The sequence below is a fragment of the Onychomys torridus genome, chromosome 5 (assembly GCF_903995425.1).
Source record: "Onychomys torridus chromosome 5, mOncTor1.1, whole genome shotgun sequence".
In the NCBI taxonomy this organism is placed as follows: Eukaryota; Metazoa; Chordata; class Mammalia; order Rodentia; family Cricetidae; genus Onychomys; species Onychomys torridus.
This window is the reverse complement of record NC_050447.1, coordinates 127,881,887-127,899,504: the sequence shown is the minus strand read 5'-3', so window position 1 is coordinate 127,899,504 and position 17,618 is coordinate 127,881,887. Positions and strand designations below refer to the sequence as shown.

The 17,618-nt window shown below is 55.0% G+C and overlaps 1 protein-coding gene across 4 annotated transcripts in view; it reads right to left on the bottom strand.

Annotated features, from left to right (window-relative positions):
• Unc5a (unc-5 netrin receptor A) overlaps positions 1 to 17,618 on the bottom strand; it is a 57,290-nt gene that overhangs the window by 15,046 nt on the left and 24,626 nt on the right. For all 4 annotated transcript variants that reach the window (XM_036187747.1, XM_036187748.1, XM_036187750.1 and 1 more), the window contains exon 2: positions 581 to 811. In XM_036187747.1, the coding sequence (XP_036043640.1) occupies positions 581 to 811 (231 nt within the window). The remainder of the gene's footprint in view (positions 1 to 580; positions 812 to 17,618) is intronic.

Below are 17,618 nucleotides of genomic sequence, written 5' to 3'. Positions count from 1 at the left end.
CTGGTCTGTTTGGCTACGTCCCTGGGCAGGGGTGTTTCCTCCCTCTTCTCTCTCTGTCCATTTCCTAGTCCTCCATCACTTAGCCTCCCCTGAGGAGCATGTCTGTGAGCCCTGAGGCAGCCTCGACTCTGCTCTCCTCTTACTAAGAAGCCACCCCACTGTCTGCCTCTTGGGGGACTGTGTCCTCATCAGAGGGAATGTGAAATAATGCAAACATGCTTGAGCAGATGGCAGAGAACAACCAGAGAATACGTTCTTATCACGCGGAATCTGCTCACTTCTACCCCGTGTCTTTGTAGTACCTCTGGACAGGCTGCCCCGATTTTGTGCATTGCTGGGAGACACTGGGGCATTTCAGTGGGTGAGCGTGTGGGAGGGAGGGCCTTCCCTATTACTTCCCAGGTGAGAAGACCTCTGTATATCCATAGGGTCCCACAAGTGGGCCTTCTGCCTTCTGGTGACACAGGAGGCAGGAGGGGCTGCACCCGGCCCTGCTGCTTGCAGAGCTCACAGTCCCTCAGGCCAGCTGTGACTCTTCTCCCTCAGCTGCCTCCCCCCAGTGACCCCATCTCGGGCTCACCACTGCTGCCATCAGTGCTGCGCTCGATCACATGATCCACCTGGCGTACCCACTCCCCATTGCACTTGAAGAAGATCTGCGTGGCGGGCACAGCCTTGCACACCAGCAGCACAGGCTTGTTCTTGACGATGTACACGTCCTCAGGCTCCACCAGGAAGTGGGGAAGTAGGTCTGGGCCAGCACCAGGCACTGGACTGGCCACTGTGGCCACTGTGGCACTCTGCTGGGCACCTGCAGGAGGAGGAAAGGAGGGGTAAGCCAGGTCTTCCTGGGACTGGCGGAGGCAGCTGACATAGCTAAAGCCCAGTTTTTGGATGGGACCAAGGAATATCAGGTGCAGGCTGAGCCACTGGACATCCTTTCTGAGCCTGTGTCTTCATCTGCAAGTTAGTGTAAGAAAGGACCTTCTGACTAGGGTGGCACGGTGAGGGTAAGGCAGGTGTCAGCACTCAGGAGGCTTTGGACATATAGCAGCAAAGACAACCCCATATTCTACTAGGAAACGTTCTGGGATTCATCCTAGCAGACTCTTGTCCCAGTAGACCTGGGTGGAGGTGGAGGGCCTGGCACTTAGACAGGTGATGCTAAAGTACAGGGGAATGGAGAGAGGCAGGGGACTGTACCCAGGGTGTAACTTTGAGGGCAACAAGGGGGTGCTGGATGGAGTTACAGTAGGGAGGACTGGGGAGGGGTGAAGCGGGGAAAGGGCTGGTGAGGCATGATGGGTAGACATGTCAGGGTGGACGCCGGCAGTCTTCCTGGAAGTTCCAAGACCTGGGCCACTTCCCATTCATTCAAGGAGACCTGAATATGGGTTTCCTTCTAATTTTAACTCAAACCTACCACCATCCACAAGTCGTTTGTTACTAATTACATGGGTAATTGGCTCCGAGGTATTGGTGGAGGTAAAATCCCCAGAGCAGTCTGATATGTCTGTCTACCAGCAGGACACCCAAGGCGGCGGCGGGGGGGGGGGGGGGAATGCTGCTCACCAAACGGGCCCCCAGCTGGCCTGGCCAACCCTCAAAGCTGCAGCAATTTCCCACCAACACACAAATTAATAGGGGCCTCTAGGCATAGAAGTGGGGGAACTCCCTAGGAAGTGATTTCTGCTCCCTGGTCCTGGAGACCTTGGGGAGTTAGGTGAAATCACCGACTTTGCCTCTGTGAGATGGAGTCACTGCAATGGCTCACGGGGATTCTGGAATACCTCATGAGGTCGGTTGCTCTGAACTGCCGCCTCAGAAAGGTAGCGGCTGCCAGCAGCGGTCCTTAGCGCCGCCTCCAGATCCCATCCCTCCTTTTAACACTTCTTCCCTCCCTGGCCCCTATGCTGCCAACCTGCGCCTTCCCCCTGTGGCTGTTTCCCCAGCCACCTCCCCACACGTTCCTGCAGCTCTGCAATAAAGGCCAAGCACACAAGCAGTCAGTGAAAATGGAGTTGCCCTTCCCAAACCGCCCTCTGCCGGGGCTGTGTTAGGTTCAGGAATGTGGAAGATTGGGACAGATGGGGGAGAATCCAGACCCTTCGCTGCCAGATATGAGGCCTCAGCAGAAGTCCCCCCCTAGAACCCTAGCTCTGACTCTAAGCTCAGGAAGTGCTCAGGGGGACCACCCTATGACCCACTCACTCTGAGTGTGTGTGTGTGGGGTGCTGAGGGTTGAACCTAGGGCATGGAGCTTGTGCTCCACTGCTGAGCTCCACCCACAGCCTGCAAGCTCAGGAAGTGCTTGAGGTCTGAGTCCGGCTCACTGGTACATCTTAGGGCTCGTTCAGACTGCTGAGGTGGGAGAATGAAGGGGGAAACGGGGAGGGGCTCAGGAGGCAGTTCTAGAGTGTGGGTGTAAGATGAGTGCGGTAGGCATGCTAGGTTCTCAAGACGTGAGCCTGGCCAAGCCACAGCTTCTCAGCAGTCCCCAGGACTGCACACATGAATGGCCAAGCTAGCTAGCCCCAGGCAGGGCCCTGGAAGGCGCCACCACAGTTCTTCAGGGCAGGTCTGGCTCCGCTTCTGCCTCCCCTTAACTGGCAGAGGCTCACATCATAGCGGGTGCCCGGTGCCCGTCTCTTTCCTCAGAGCTGGATGGCATGAGTCCCCTGTGGGGTGTGTGAGCAGGGGGCGGGTGCTCGAGCCTCCCGCCTCTCTATCGATCAGCGCAGCAAGCCCTCCTCACGTCAGCCGCCCGCTGAACCCAGCACAATCCCTCATGTCTGCATTTAACTGCTAATGAAAAATAAATGTACTGTGACCAATAAGGGACATAGCTCACTTCTCCAGGGCCTCCGTCACGCCACTCTGGTGTGGCCTCCCTCCCACTTCTGGGGTGAGGGTATTTATCAGGAGGCCCCAGGGGTACCTTCCAGGCTGTAGCCCTGTCCTCTATCAAGGACACTTATGGGTGAGTGGTAAATTGGGGCCATATCCTCTAGGGACAACAGGGTGCTGTCTGGGTGCTCAGAGCTGGCTTCTCTCTTGCTCCCCCTGTGGTGGGCATCTGCACACTATCCCTGCTCACATGTTCTGAGAGTTCTCTCACCTGAACTACACTGCATGTAGCATGGAGAGCCTTAGCCCCGCTCCCTGCCATGGTGTGGGCCACTACACTGAACACTTTCTATATGAACCCTGCCATCAAGGATGGGACCCAGCAGTGTAAACTCAGACCCAAGTGACCTAGGGCCCTGGTGAGCTCTCTAGTGGCCCAGACCTCCCATTCCCCACTGCCTCAGCTCGGCCTGCTGGTTCTACTTCCAGTGTTTGCCTGCTTGACGGGGGTGTTCCAGGATGGGGTCGAGGCCTTGCCTGGCACCCTCCCATTCGGTTGCAGAAAAATCCACTTTTACAGTACCCACCTCCCAAGCCCGTCTCAACCTGAAAACCACACATCTGCACTCGGGGTACCCTCACTGCCCTGGCTGCTCTCACCATAGGAGACACAGGTGGGTGGTCAAGACTTCTGTCCCCCCAAGCAACAGCCCAGTCCTGGTCCCTGCTGTCTGTCTCACAGTGCAGACAGGGCAAGTACAGGCTCACCGCCACATCTGGGGAGTGGGCAAGTGCAGGCTCACCGCCACATCTGGGGAGTGGGCAAGTGCAGGCTCACCGCCACATCTGGGGAGTGGGCAAGTGCAGGCTCACTGCACATCTGGAGAGTGGGCAAGTGCAGGCTCACTGCACATCTGGGGAGTGGGCAAGTGCAGGCTCACTGCACATCTGGAAGCCCACTCAGCCTAGTTCCCCAAGGCCTTCTCCCGTTGTGCCCACCTGGGCTTTCCCACCCACAGGATGAGGCCCAGCAACTTTCTTGGGCTGCTACGAGGCTGTGTCGGGCTGTGGTCACCAGGGTCTGCAGGCCAGGTATGCAGATGGCGTGGCCCTGAAGTAAGGAGTAGCCCCTGCCTCTCTCGGGAAAGCTGGGCTGCTCATTTGTCAGAAGCCGGCATTCCTGTCCATGCTGCCCCTAGTAAAACAGGAGCAACACTGTAGTTGTCCCCTCCCCCCATGTTTTCTTGGGGATGAGGAGTGAGCATGTGTGTCTACATGCATGTGCAAGTGTGTGTACATAAAGAGGCAGGCCAGAGGGTGGTAGTTACAAGCAGAAAGAAAACTAGATGAACTCCCAGGGTCAGTAGCAGAAAGAGACAGAGAGTCCTGGGTAAGGGACCTTGTTAGCTCTTCTGTGACCTGAAATGTACACTTCCATTTAGCACACACAAATTGAGTGCCTGCTGCATGCCAGGGAGCACTCCGGGCCTGGGACACTGCAGAAGCAGGCAAGCAGCCCTCTCCCAGAGGCTTGGGGAACAACCCAGTTCAAGCACTGCTCACACTACAGGAGTGTGGGAGAACAGGGGAGGTGATGCTTCAGAAAAGATGGGGTAACAGGAACCCAGAGGGAAGCAGGTTCAGGAGGGGACTTTTAAGCAGTACCCCAAATGCCATGACCAAGCTAGAGAGGGCTTAGACTTAAAAATGGAATAGTGAGCTTGCAGGAAGTAGCTTGTTTGACACCAGCATGGCCAGAGCAGGCAGGACTGGAGATGTGTGTGTGGTGGGGAGCACCTCAGAGTTGCAGAGGAGACCGAGGCCTTCAGGACCTAGAAGGAACTTGGGGTTTCACTGCTCAGTTGGTGGGAAGACTCCCCAGGCCAGGACATTACCTCGTGGGAGGGTCTTGGAGGAGCATGGGCATGGATATATGGACAGCAGGTGCCTGGCCCATTCTGTCCACCTGGGAAGTACCAGCAAAGGAGCCTGCTCCTCTGAGGTCTCAGGTCCACACTATCACTGTGATTAGTTTAACTTTCAGCTTTCCACAACTTAGAGGCTCCTGGGAGAGTCTCAATGAGGGATCATCTAGATAAGGTTGTCGTCTGTGGGCAAGTCTGTGGGGAATCATCTTGATTACTTATTAATAGACGTGAGAGGATGCAGCTCACTGTGGGCAACACCATTCCCACAGCAGGGCATCCTGGACTGTATGAGCACAGAAAGCCAGCTGAGCAGGAAGCATGCATTCATGCATTCTTCTCTGCTCTTGACTGGATGTGACGTGATCAGTGGTTTCAAACTCCCGCCGCCTTGATTTGCCCACAATAATGGACTGTAACCTGGAACTGTGAGCTGAAAGGATCTCCTCCCCACCCAAGCTGCTTTTTGTCTTGATATTTTTATCACAGCAGAAATGAAATCAGGACAATCACCCACCTGAGCATCCATCCCATCCCATGAGCCTCCTTCTAGGATACAGGCTACACGCAGGATTGTGGTGGGTTTTATTGCATGCTGCCTCTCTTCAGACCATGACTCCTGTGGGCAGGAGCCCAGGTCTGGCTTAGATGGCAGTAGAATGTTTGTTGAATGACTGAGTGACCTCAATTCTCCCTAAAATGAAAAGCTGTGCCCTTCCTTCTTGGTCTATGAGAAGACCCAGAGGTCGGGCAGAGAAGCCCGCCAGCATGTGCAGGCCCCTCACTGCAGGATGCCCAGCTCCTCTCAGGTACATTGGACATGTCTCTGTGTGAAGCTGAGCTCCATGACTTTCCTCACAGCTGTGGGGAAGATGAGAGCTTCCTGTGTATCTCAGAGGTGGGTGTGAACATGCTTTCAAATGTTTTATTTTTAAAAGCACCATGAAAATATGAGGTGTGATTAATCAAGCTATTAATGAAGTTGCATTTACTGAGTAAGGCCTCATCCCAGCCAGCAGGGTAGGAGGGATGGGGGCAGGATGTCACCTGGCCTCCCACAGCTGCAGCCAGAAGCGAGTTCTTTCCTCAGCACAGGCAGCACCCCGCAACTTCTTCCTGCCACCCGCTCCTTCCATACTCCTGGTACCCTGGGTGGGGTGAACACAGCCAGGGACAGGGTGGCCAGCTGCTTTTCTGCCCCTGAGAAGCACAGGCTGGGACTGGATGGGGAGGGGCTGTGTTCCAGCCTCGCCTGTCCCCCAGCCCTACCCGTTGTGCCCCCCTATTTGAGCTGGGGCGGGGTGGGGGCAGCATTCCAGATGCTTATCTGTAGATGGTGGCTCTTTGAAGGTCCCTCTGGCCTGGGTGTCCCAGCTCCCCAGGCAATATGGATACCCAGGCAGGCAGAGAGAAATGCTTCAGGAAAATGTTGCCTTTGGTCCAGGGCTTGAGCTTCCCCTCCGGCCTCACCCTGGGGACTCCCTCTACATCAGATGGCATCTTGACAACTTGAAATCCCTCAAGAGCTTTTGCACATCCTGTTCCAGGCTCTGCCTCTGTCCAACATTCTGGCTGACAGTACCTGTGTTTCTTCCAAGAAAGCCAATACTCAGCAGGTCACGTGCTGACCCTACCCCTGGCTCCTTCTCTAACCACCCTGCCTGGCTAATGGTCCTGCAGATCCTCCTTCACAAAGATGGGATTTCAAGGCCTTGGCTGGGATGAGGGGCAGGTCCAGAGCTCTGTGCCTCCCACAGCAGAGGGCCAGCCCTGCAAGCCTTGTCTGGCAGAGAAAGGCCAAAAACAAGGTGAGGTCTGAAACAGCGGGCTGGAGATGGCAGATAGCCAGAAAGGGGACAGATGGAATTCCACCAGGCCAGAGTTAAAGGTAGGGTTGAGTTCCCAGCCATAGGGGCCAGTTCTTTCTTTAGCCGAAGCCACCTGAAGTCAGAACCTTTGCCCCATGGATCTACATGCACATCTCCTCTGGCTTCTGCTCCACCTGTAATACCTGCTCAAATTTCCTTCCACCACACTCTCCTGACCCCAGACAGTGCTGGCCACAATCCTCTGAGCCCCAGACAACAATCATATTGCCAGTTTTGAGTGTGTCAATGTCTTGAGAACAGTGGCTGGGTGTTTTTACCTCCTGCCTATCTTCAGAGCCAGACCAATGTCCGACACATAGCGAGTGCCTAGAGAGTGTTTGTTGAATGAATGTTGAGCTCGCTGCTTGGAAAGGGACCAGAGTCCAGAAATGAAGGGCAGGGAGCAGACAGCACAAACTTTAAGAGCTAGCTCTCTTCCTTCCAACCAATCAACAACTCCAGCAGTTCACTGGGAAGAGAAGTGGCTTCCTCAAAAAGCAGAACTAAGCCCTGAGGAGGCAAAGACCCTCCTCCAGGGAGAGCAGTCTCCAGGCCATGAGCCACTGGGCATGGTGGAGGAGATCAGAGGGGTACAGGAGCCTGGGGTGGCCTGCAGACATGGAGAGCTGGGATTCCTCAGGGCTTAAGACAACTTCAAGAGTTATTTCAATTATTGTTTTTTAAATTCTGTAATGGGAAGCTTGACTACAAAGACCTAATATACAAGGGTACTTACATTCTGGGAGGGAGAGGGGAGGGAGAGGGGAGGGAAAGAGGAGGGAGAGGAAGCACAAGCGGGAGATGGAGGTAGCAGTCCTCTGCCCCCTGCAGACTGCAGCTCTTGGGGCACATGGAGAGCTGTGGGGTTCCAGGTGGCAACTCAGAGTTGTGAATTTGTCTGAAAGTGAAGACAAAGTTCCAGGGCCCAGAAGTTCACCCCAGGAACCTTCGCAATCCCTAGAAATCTAGTAACCCTTCGTACTGCCCCCAACTGCTTCACACAGCCTGGCTGCCGATCCCACACCACCGCCAAAGAGCCACATCTGTGAAAGGACATGCAGTGGTGACCCCACAGGAGGAGGAAGGGCCAGAGCAGTGACCTCTCGGCCATCTGTCTCTCCAGTCATGGCTCCCTGGGGACAGGTCAACATCCAGGCTTTAGTGACAATGCTGGTCTCTTCCTTCTGGGATCACACACAAAGAAGTGACAAGAGAGGACAGGCCTCACAGTCTCAGAAGGTATGGCTGCTCCCGACCTGCTCTAGACACATGTGTGCACACACTCTGGTTTCCATGGTAATATGTGCATGAAAGTGTCACAGAAGCAGAAGCCACCTTCCTCTTTCCCGGTGGGCTCCAGGGGCTTGGACTCAAGGCCAGCCACAAGCATGGTGAAGACAAGCAGGCCGATGGAACGGCCAAAGAGGAGTGTGGCATTGTGGACCAGCTCCAGGGACGGTCCTGAGGAGGGTGTGTGGCTAGACACCCTGCCCTGGCGCCTGCAGACCGGGCATGCTATCTGGCAGCTGTACTGCACTCCTAACTACCTCCTGCCACCGTGCAGAAGCGAAATGAATGTGAGACCTGCCAGCAGCAGATAAGTAGCCACAATATGGGCATTTCCTCAGCCTAGCTCTGCTGTAACAACCACCTCCCCCTCCACCAAACTTATCCTACCACCAGACCTTTGCATGTGCCCTGTCCTAGCTGTAACTCACTGCCCGCTCTTCCCATGGCTGCCCCTCCCAAACCCTCAGCCTTAGCTCCAGTGCCCACCTCCTCTGGGGGTCCCGATGGCTGCATACTGTTCAGGTGACTACTGCTAGCCTAACTGTTTCCCAGTCTACTCTTCAGGCACCTGCCACAGCCTCAGGTCCCCTGCTCTCTCTCTAACAGAGGCACGCCAGCAGCATCCGTCCAGCACTCATGCAGGGCCTGGCAAGGAGTAGTACGGTGTGGTTTGTTTAGCTGTGCCAACGAACTAACTCAGCTCTCCATGTGCCCCAACTCTATCCAGTACCCACCCTTTGAGTGACATGGCTGCCATCACCAGGAACTCTCAAGTCCACCAGCAAAGGGGACTTGAAAGCTCTAGGGGAGCTGTGATGAGGACAGGCTCTTGGGTCCTACTCAGGACACCCCCGCCCCTGCCAAGGGGCCTTGCCTCAGGCCTGAGAAATAGTTAATAAAACTGAGGTCTAAATAAGCATTTGATTAACAAACGATAAAATAGCTATTGTGTCCCTGAATTAAGCTGTAATTGTGGTTGATAATTGGCTGGTTAGAATTTAATAAGCTACAATTAAATAGAATGGAATCCAGGGTAATTATGTGGTCACAGAGCCCAGGGGGAAGGGGGGAAGGGGGAAGGAGGAAGGAGACTTTTTCCTGCTTCGACTTTGCCGGTGGCAGGTGGCTGTGGGCCTCCTTCTAGTTTGCATGGAGGTGGAGATGGCATGTGTGCCTGTGTGCAGTGTGTCCCCCTCTACCTGGCACTGGTGGGCCCAGGTCCCTTGTCACTGCTCAGTGAGAGGCGGCACATGAGCCTTGCCAGGGCAGTGGCGGCCTCTGCTGAAGGAGACACAAAGGAACTGTTGGCAGAGTTCCCTGCAGGGCGGGAGGCCAGGAGGGTGCTGGGAACGTCACAGAGGAGGGAGGTGGGCTGGAGAGCAGGGAGGCCTCTTGTCTGTCTAGTGAATAATCAGACTCAGAGAGGGAGGCACCCATTCAAGGCCACACAGCAAGCCGCTGAAGAGCTGGGGTATTCTCACTTTGCTTGTGCATTCGAGGCAGCTGCGCTGGCCTGCAGGCTGGATGGAGGGTGTTCTCCCCGGGCACCCAAGCCCTCCCCAGTTTTTGAAAATCTGTGACCTTCACCAGGTAAACTTACTTACAATCTAGGAGAGGATGTCAGTAGTTCCAAAACTGTGGCCGCAGTTTGGTGTGGCCATCCCATGGCAACCAGGTGTGGCCCCTGGCAAACACATAGGGCTGATGGATGGCCACTGCCTATGTGGCTGTTTATGACACCATCAGTGTTTTTACAATGTTGCTGGCAGTTAATTTAATTAAAGACCCCATCCTGGATGTGATGGCGTTTCATATCTCACTGGCTTAACGGAGCTCAGCCAGAGCTGAGCTGGCTCTGGAGCTGGGCAGGGACAGACAGGGACAGGGCTGTGTCTGAAGGCTGCAGACACAAGGGGGTCACAATCATCAGCCCTTGGGTCCTGTGAAACACTGGATTTCGGTCACCCTGTACTTACATGTCATCCCCACAACGCACTACCTTCTCATTTCAACCTCACAAGGATTCTAGGAGGTAAAGACCTACTGTTTTCACTCTACAGCTTGAGAGGAAGGAACTGAGGTCTGGGCCAGTGAAACACCAGCGATTCCTACCACCCAGGCAAGTGGCTCACCAGGGCATGCATGGACAGCAATCTTGCTGAATACAGTGTGTGGAGCACAGCTAGGCTCAGGTCTTGCCCCTGGGGAGTGGCCTGGTTACAACGGCAGGAAATCCCGGTCCGGCCTCCCAGAACCACATCTGCCATGGTCCACCCTCCGGCATCCATTGTCCCACACTCTCCTCCTGAGCCATACCCACAACCAGCACGATGACCCTGTGACCACAGGTCTCCAGCTAACCAGTGCTCCAGTTCTCCGAGGTTAAATTCTTGACCCCACTCTTAATATAAGAGGCAGTGAGGGAGCCTAGACACTATGGAGGGCCCAGCTCCTACCCACGGCTTCTCAACTGGCTCCCCAGCTCCTGCCACTGAGCACATTCCAAGACAGCCAGGGCTGGGGCGGGGGTAGGGGCTCCTGACACAGTCTGGACTTCCCCAGGACTTCCTGTTAGCTGGGCCACCAGCTCCCAAGGCACCTCAGAGAATTCAGGCCCACTGCTCTAGCTCTAGGTGTCTTCAAGCCTCTCTCCTGCCTACCCCTCCGCTGCTTCCAGGCCACCCAGTTTACCTCGTCTTCTCCCCCTAACCTCAGATATAACAACAATGCTGTAACCTCAGGGCAGAGGCCGGCTCCTCCAGCCCCCATGCCATGTGGTGCAGGCCCAGCCTGGGCAAGTCCCCATCCTACAGGGCACCTACCCACTCCCAGTGCTTCCAGCCCCATGAATTCCTGAGTCATATGACCTCCTGTGGGCCATCCCTCCTGGGCATGTGAGGCTTGTTCTTGGACCTTCCATGGGCTGTCAGAGGTCAGTTGTGCAGGAGGTGGCCTGCTCTATCTGACTGTGCACCTGGACTGGCTGGTTTTGTGTCAACTTGACACAAACCAGAGTCATCAGAGAAGAGGCGCTTCAGTTGAGGAAATGCTTGGATGAGAGTCAGCTGGAAGGCGTTTTCTCAATTACTGATCAATGGGGAAGGGCTCTGCCCATGGTGGGTGGTGCTATCCCTGGACTGGTGGTCTTGGGTTCTATAAGAAAGCAGACTGAGCAAGCCAGTGAGTACCACCCTCCATGGCTTCTGTATCGGCTCCTGTCTCCATGTTCCTGCCCTGCTGGAGTTCCTGTCCTGACTTCCTTCAGGGATGAACAGTGATGTGGAAGTGTAAACCAAATAAACCCCTTCCTCCCCAACTTGATTTTTGGTCATGGTGTTTTGTCATAGCAATAGAGACCCTCACTAAGACAGCACCCTCCAAGGCATACCCATGTCCTTGCCACCTCCTCTCTTCAGTGTCCTGCTCAGGGGCTGGAATTTGGAGGCCAGTGACAGTAGGTCTCACTCTGCTCTCCCCGGCTGTGTGACCCTGGGCCAGCCACTTTCCTCAGTGTCAGAGGGACGGGACTAGATCTGGGATGTCCAGCACTCGGCTGGAGAAATAGAGGTAGAGAGTGCTGTGCCCACCCCAGGGTCAGCTCAATCCAGCAACTGCCACCACTGAGGCAGGCTGGCCAAGAAGCTGGAAAGATACACTGTCGTGGAACCTCCCACAGTAAAGCGTTGACAGCCGATTTAAACATTTTAGACATTGTGTTGGCCAAACAAGCTGGCAGACCAAAGCCTGACTAGACAATGTCTCTCAAGGTCTCAACTTTGCAAATTAGGGTCACAGCAGGACAAGGGGAAGTCCCCTCCCTGACCACGAGACTCTGCCCCACAGCCTGGGCCCATTACCACTCCACTGCTCAGTCTCCTTCCCCCTACTTCTCCTGGCCAGCACACACCCTCCCTGGACCTGCTCCCCCAGCCTCCAATGGATGCCCTGAGGCCAGGCAGTGGCTGGCGATTCACTGCCATCCACAGGTGCCTGGGGCTTCACTGTGATCAGCTGGTGCCCACCTTTACCTGAGGCCTGAGACATTGTCCTTTGCAGAGGCTGAGGGGCCCTGAGAGCCATGTGATGCTCTCTGTCTGGGAAAGGAAGAGGCAGTGAGCAGCTTTGCTCCCTGTGCTTCAGACTGCAACCAAGGAGCAAGCAGAAGGCTGTGCAGATGGGTAGAGGCAGTGGGAGCTGGGGACCCCAGAGAGGAGGGAAGGAGCCCAGGCCTGGCTTCAACCTTTGAGCTGGGAAGAGGGGGTCTGGCCATGGCCATCACACCCCTGACAATACAGTAATGAGCCCTCACCCCATTTTAATTATCTGCTGTCCAAATAATTACCAGCTTGTTTATTTCACTTAACGGCAGCCGTACCTTTTTCTCCTAATATTGATTTCTATGTTTTCCTGGTTGGTTCATTATCTTTCCTACCCCTTTAATAGGCTCCTGAGGTCTTGAGTGAAGAACATGGGAAGGAAGCAGAGAGAAGGAGCTCAAGGGAACATGGAGGGAGGAGAGAAGTGGCCTAACCCTTACTGTGCAGCCTGAGGTGAGCCACTGCCCCCTCTGGGCCTGGAATTCTAGAACCCTGGCTCCTGCTACCCCCTCTCATCTTGATGCAGTCAGGGTGGATTTTTTTTTTTTTTCCTGAGACAAGGTTTCTCTGTGTTGACTTGGCTGCCCTGGAACTCACTTTGTTGACCAGGTTGACCTCAAACTCACGGAGATCTGCCTGCCTCTGCTCCTGAATGCTGGGACTAAAGGCGTGTGCCACCACGCCTGAGTGAAATGTTTTAAAATGAAAGAAAGGAGAAGGGGGTGGCAAAGGCTGATGTGCCCTCCTTGTCAAGAGCTCTAAAGGGACATGCAGAAATGGAGTCAAGGGAAAGAATGGAGAATCTTGGAGAAGCAAGATGCTAATGCTATATGGGGCCCCAGGGAGGCTTTGGGGTGGAGGCCAAGCTTCCTCCTGTTCCCCAGGAGATCCCACCCCCAGAAGCCCAGCTCTCTTGGGTCTGGCCCCTATCCTTGGCTTCTGCCTCACCTTGCCTGCCATCACCATAGAAACACAGGCGATGCTATGATGTCACATGGTTTCAGAAGAGCAACCCATTTCTCTGGTTGGGGGTGGGGGCAGAAGAGGGGAAGGGAAGGTCAGGTCCTCTTTTGGTGAAGACTTAGAACTTTCTAGAAGAGGTCATGTACTCTTTAATAAATCACTAATAATTGTATGAATATTTAAATCTTAATACAAACCTGCAATAGACCCAGTGAGACAACCCCCCCCCCCCCCCCGTATTTATGGCTCTCGGGCTGGAATATATAAAAGTTGGCGTCAGTCTGGTTGAACTGCTGCTACGCTGCAGCTAAATGGTAATTGGGAGTGAGAGGCGCTATCCGTGGATATAAATTACCTACAGTAAACTGAGGGCATTCACAGAGAGTTTATTATCAATTATCTCTTGCTTGTTCCCCTTAAAACGAACTTTAAGTATATTAATGAGAAAATTTACAGGTCTTAATGAAATGGAGGAAGTGTAAAGTGGCTGAGCCCCTCCCCCCAGCTTGGACACCCTGGGACACTCAGCAGCCCGGTACCACGGTGCAAAGCCGCTGTGTGAAGCCAACTCCTCTTCCACCTGTCTCCTACCCCTCTCCCCAGGGAGTAGCCCCGGGATGAGAGGGGTCAGCTTCAGAAACACAAGCGTTTGCTCATCCAACAATTCCCACCAGGGCCTGCTGTGTGCGGACAATCCGCTCCAAGACTGAAGGCAGGAGACCTTCATCTGCCCCTCAGCACAATGCGGGCACTGCCATTGGAGCGGCACAAATGGAGTGTGGCGGGAGATGGGAGGGGAGAGAGGGGGAGAGAGAGAGAGAGAGAGAGAGAGAGAGAGAGAGAGAGAGAGAAGAGAAGAGAAGAGAGAGAGGAGGGAGAGAAAGAGGAGAGAGAGAGAGAGAGGAGAGAGGAGAGGAGAGAGAGAGAGAGAGAGAGAGGGAGAGAGAGAGAGAGAAAGGGAAGAGAAGAGAAGAGAAGAGAAGAGAAGAGAGAGAGAGAGAGAGAGAGAGAGGAGGGAGAGAAAGAGGAGAGAGAGAGAGAGAGAGAGAGAGAGAGAGAGAGAGAGAGAGAGAGGAGAGAGAGAGGGAGTGAGCTAGGGGCCAGCTCTCTTTCCAGGCTTGGAAGCTGCTCCCTGAGGAAGCCAAGGGCAGAACCTTTGTGTATCTGTGTGTCCACCCTGCTCCTCAGCATGTCTGCCCCCGCTGAGATGCACTCCAGACACAAGCAGCCACAGGCTGGCTTGCTTCAAGGTCGGCTTGACCTCCTTCTGGTCCAATTCACCGCCCAGTAACCTTGGCTCCCTCAGGTCTTCAGCACCAGGACTCAGGCTGACTCTCCCTGCTGTCCTTGGCTTCTCCTGACACCAAATGCAGTGCTGGTCCCCAAGTGGCAGCTTGGAATTGCCATGCAGGGCAAAATCAGGTTTGATCTCTCTCTGGAGCCCACCCACTGGTGGAAGACAGACCCCGGCCAGGTCGGCAGTGGTGAGCCTAAGGTTGCAGTCCCTGTCAGCGCTGGCTCAGGGACTGCGCTGGTGGAAGCAGCAAATCCCTGGGGAAGCTGATCTGGGGGCCCTGGGCAGGTCCCTGCAGCCGGCATCGCCATCCTGTGTAAGATGCCACGGCACAAGGCTCAGGGGTCTGTGAGGATGTCCTTCAAGGTCAAAACACCGCTCATTGGAGTCTCCACGCCCCCCCCCCCGTGTCTGGGTCCTTCTGAGGTGCTGCTGCCCACCACTGAGCCACTGTCCCCACCTGCTAAAGGCGCGCTGGGTCTGACTGCCCTCTGAGGCGCCTGGCTCCCTGCTGGCCCCTCTTTTTGCTCTTAAACAACAATGGGTTTCACAAAGGGCCCCAGAGCAGGACATTTCTCCTCAGCCACCCTGTGTGGCTGGCTACCCAGGAGTGGGTGTGTGTGTGTGATCTGCTCCTCGTGTGCAAAAGGCATCCTCATCCTGGATGGAAACCTGCTAGACTGGCTCTTGTTTACTTTCCTCCTGCCCTTTGGCAGTCACTGAGCCTTTGCTTTGACAGCTCAGTTCAGCCTCAGGGCCTTGGGATCTGCTGTTCTTTCTGCAATCTCCCACAGTTAGCTCCTACACTCAGAACTTCCTCAAGAAGCTCCCCCCCCCCCCATGTGCACACTTAGGCTTTAGTGCACACACACACACACACACACACACACACACACCCCGCCATGTGCACACTTAGGCTTTAGTGCTCACCCCCCACCCACCCATGTGCACACTTAGGCTTTAGTGCTCACCTCTCTTCTGAGCTTGCTTCCCTGCCGTCTGTCTGCCTGACTCGCTTGCAACATGGCCAGGCAACCCACAGGTTCTCCATCCATGCTGCCATGGGAACAGATAGCTCCCTGGGTACCCCGAACTCTGGGCTGCAGAGGGCTTCAGGGTGCTTTCTGTAACTGGCAGGCATGGAATGCAGCCATAGGCCCTGCGTGGGCATGGGGAGCAGACGGTGTTGGAGGGCACCTCAGGCGGGCTACTGCAGAAGATGTGACACCTGGTGGCAGTTTCATTGGTGGCCACAGCACTGGATATGGGAGAACAGAGAAGCAATGGGCCCAGAGAGAGGGTGACATTGTCCCATAGTAGCGGGTGGGAAGCTACCTGACGTAGCAGGCCCTAGAGAGGGGATATGCCTGCACAAAGCATCCTGCACAGGTTTGAGGCTAGGTGAGGCAGAGCAGAGAGAAAAGATGACTCTTATTCCCGGCTCAGTCGACTGAGTGGATGGCGGGGCAGCCAGGCATAAATAAATAGCCTATCGTGCACTGTCGAGGGAGGAGAGGTGGGCTCCTCTGCCAAGCTGCAGAGGCACCAGCCTGCTCTGCTGCGAGCATAAGTCAGGGAGTCCACAGCTGGCACTGAGGTCTGATGCCAAGAACTCTTGTGGACAGGGTGCGTCACTGGGCCACAGTGCTGTGGGTGCCTAACTCCAGCCGATGGCAGCAGGTGTGGTGCCTTTGCTCAGGGGCTGCAGCCCCCTGGCCTCAGGCTCCAGGGTCTAACCAACACAGGACCAGGCAGCTCCACACAAACACTGCTTTTCTGCCCCCTGCTGAGGAAATGGAAGAGGCCTCATCCAGGCATGTTCCCCTGACCTAGGTACAGTTTGCCAAATTCCCACTGGCCCTCCCACAGCCCTTCTGGAAGCAGTGGGCACCAGTTCAGCTCGGATCTTCTTCAATGTCGTCCCCCTAGCTCCGCCAGGACACTTCCACGTCTCTGAGTGGGGATAAACCATCTCTCCACTGTCTCAGGCGGGCATGAGGAGGGCCCAGGAGAGCAGCGCCACGCTGCACCGGGGCAGGTGTAGACCCACAGTCAAGACGGGGAAGAGAGCAACCCATAGCTGCCCGGCACCCTGGCACCCCTTGGGATTCCAGGATCTGTCCTGAGGATCTGCCAGCACCTAGGGCTCACATCTCTGACACCTCCATCACCTTGGACCTTAGTTTAGCTGTGTTTATTCTGAAAGTGCCTTATCCACCCCACCCTGTTATGTGGCCCCATGGGCTTGAACTCTCTCTAGCCCCCCTCCCCCACAGCCCCACCTACCGTCTCTGTAAACACTCCTCTCCTCTGTGCCTATAATTAGCCCCAAATAGAATAATTCATAACAAACTTTATTTCTTGTGGCATCTTTCTCACTAATGTGTCACTGAGCTCCTGGCAGCATCAGCAGGAGGGAAGCCAGTCTGGGGGGGGGGGATGGCTGAGAACCTTGCCCACCCCCAGCAGACACCCATCCTGTGACACCTGCCTTTTCTAGAATGTTACAGAAACAGGCATATGTAGCATGTCGTTTTGGGGTCTGGCTTCTTCCATAATGCCCTGCTTCTGCCATCCCCTGGGCTGTTCTCTAAGCACACAGTGAACACCTTCCTGTCTCTGGGCAGCAATCGCGATGCGGGTGAATCACAGAGCAGCTGATCATTCACCGGGGTTCTTCTATAAGCAACCTTTGCCCACCCTAGACCTTTGTTTCTCCGGGAGTGGGGCTGCTCAGCCCCACAGCAGACACGTGGCATTAGTAAGTGACCCTGTCGTGGCCATGTGCTCTGTGGCTATTCATCCTGACATCTCAGACATTTCTCTCAACAGCGGTGACACTTCTATGCCCATTTTGCAGATGACAAGCTTTGAGCTGGTCCACACACAGAGGGATGCAGGTGAGCCAGACAGAATGGCCCGAGTCTGTGCCCGCAGCCCTCTGCTCTCTTGCCACCAGAGTGAGGTGCTCTATGCTGAGTGGAGCTGCGACCTGGACGCTAGAGGCCCCAGTCCCAGTTCCCCTAGAGCTAGATGTACACCTCAGACTCTGCCAGGTCCGTCTGCACTGGCATCCACAATTGCCCTTGTCACTAAGAACCTCTATGGATGGAAGGAAGTCTTCGAGCCAACACGGGGTGCCTGCTATGATAGTCTGCCATTACTACAAGCTCTGAACCCCAACATTACAGATTTAGCTAAGGAGTAAAAAACTGCTTCTGGTGTTCCTACGGCCTGACAAAGTATGACCAAGTCCTGACACCTCCACTCAGCCATGCCACACCCCCATTTCTGGTGAAGGAAGGGGTGGGGCTTCTTAGCCAGTGAGGAAACA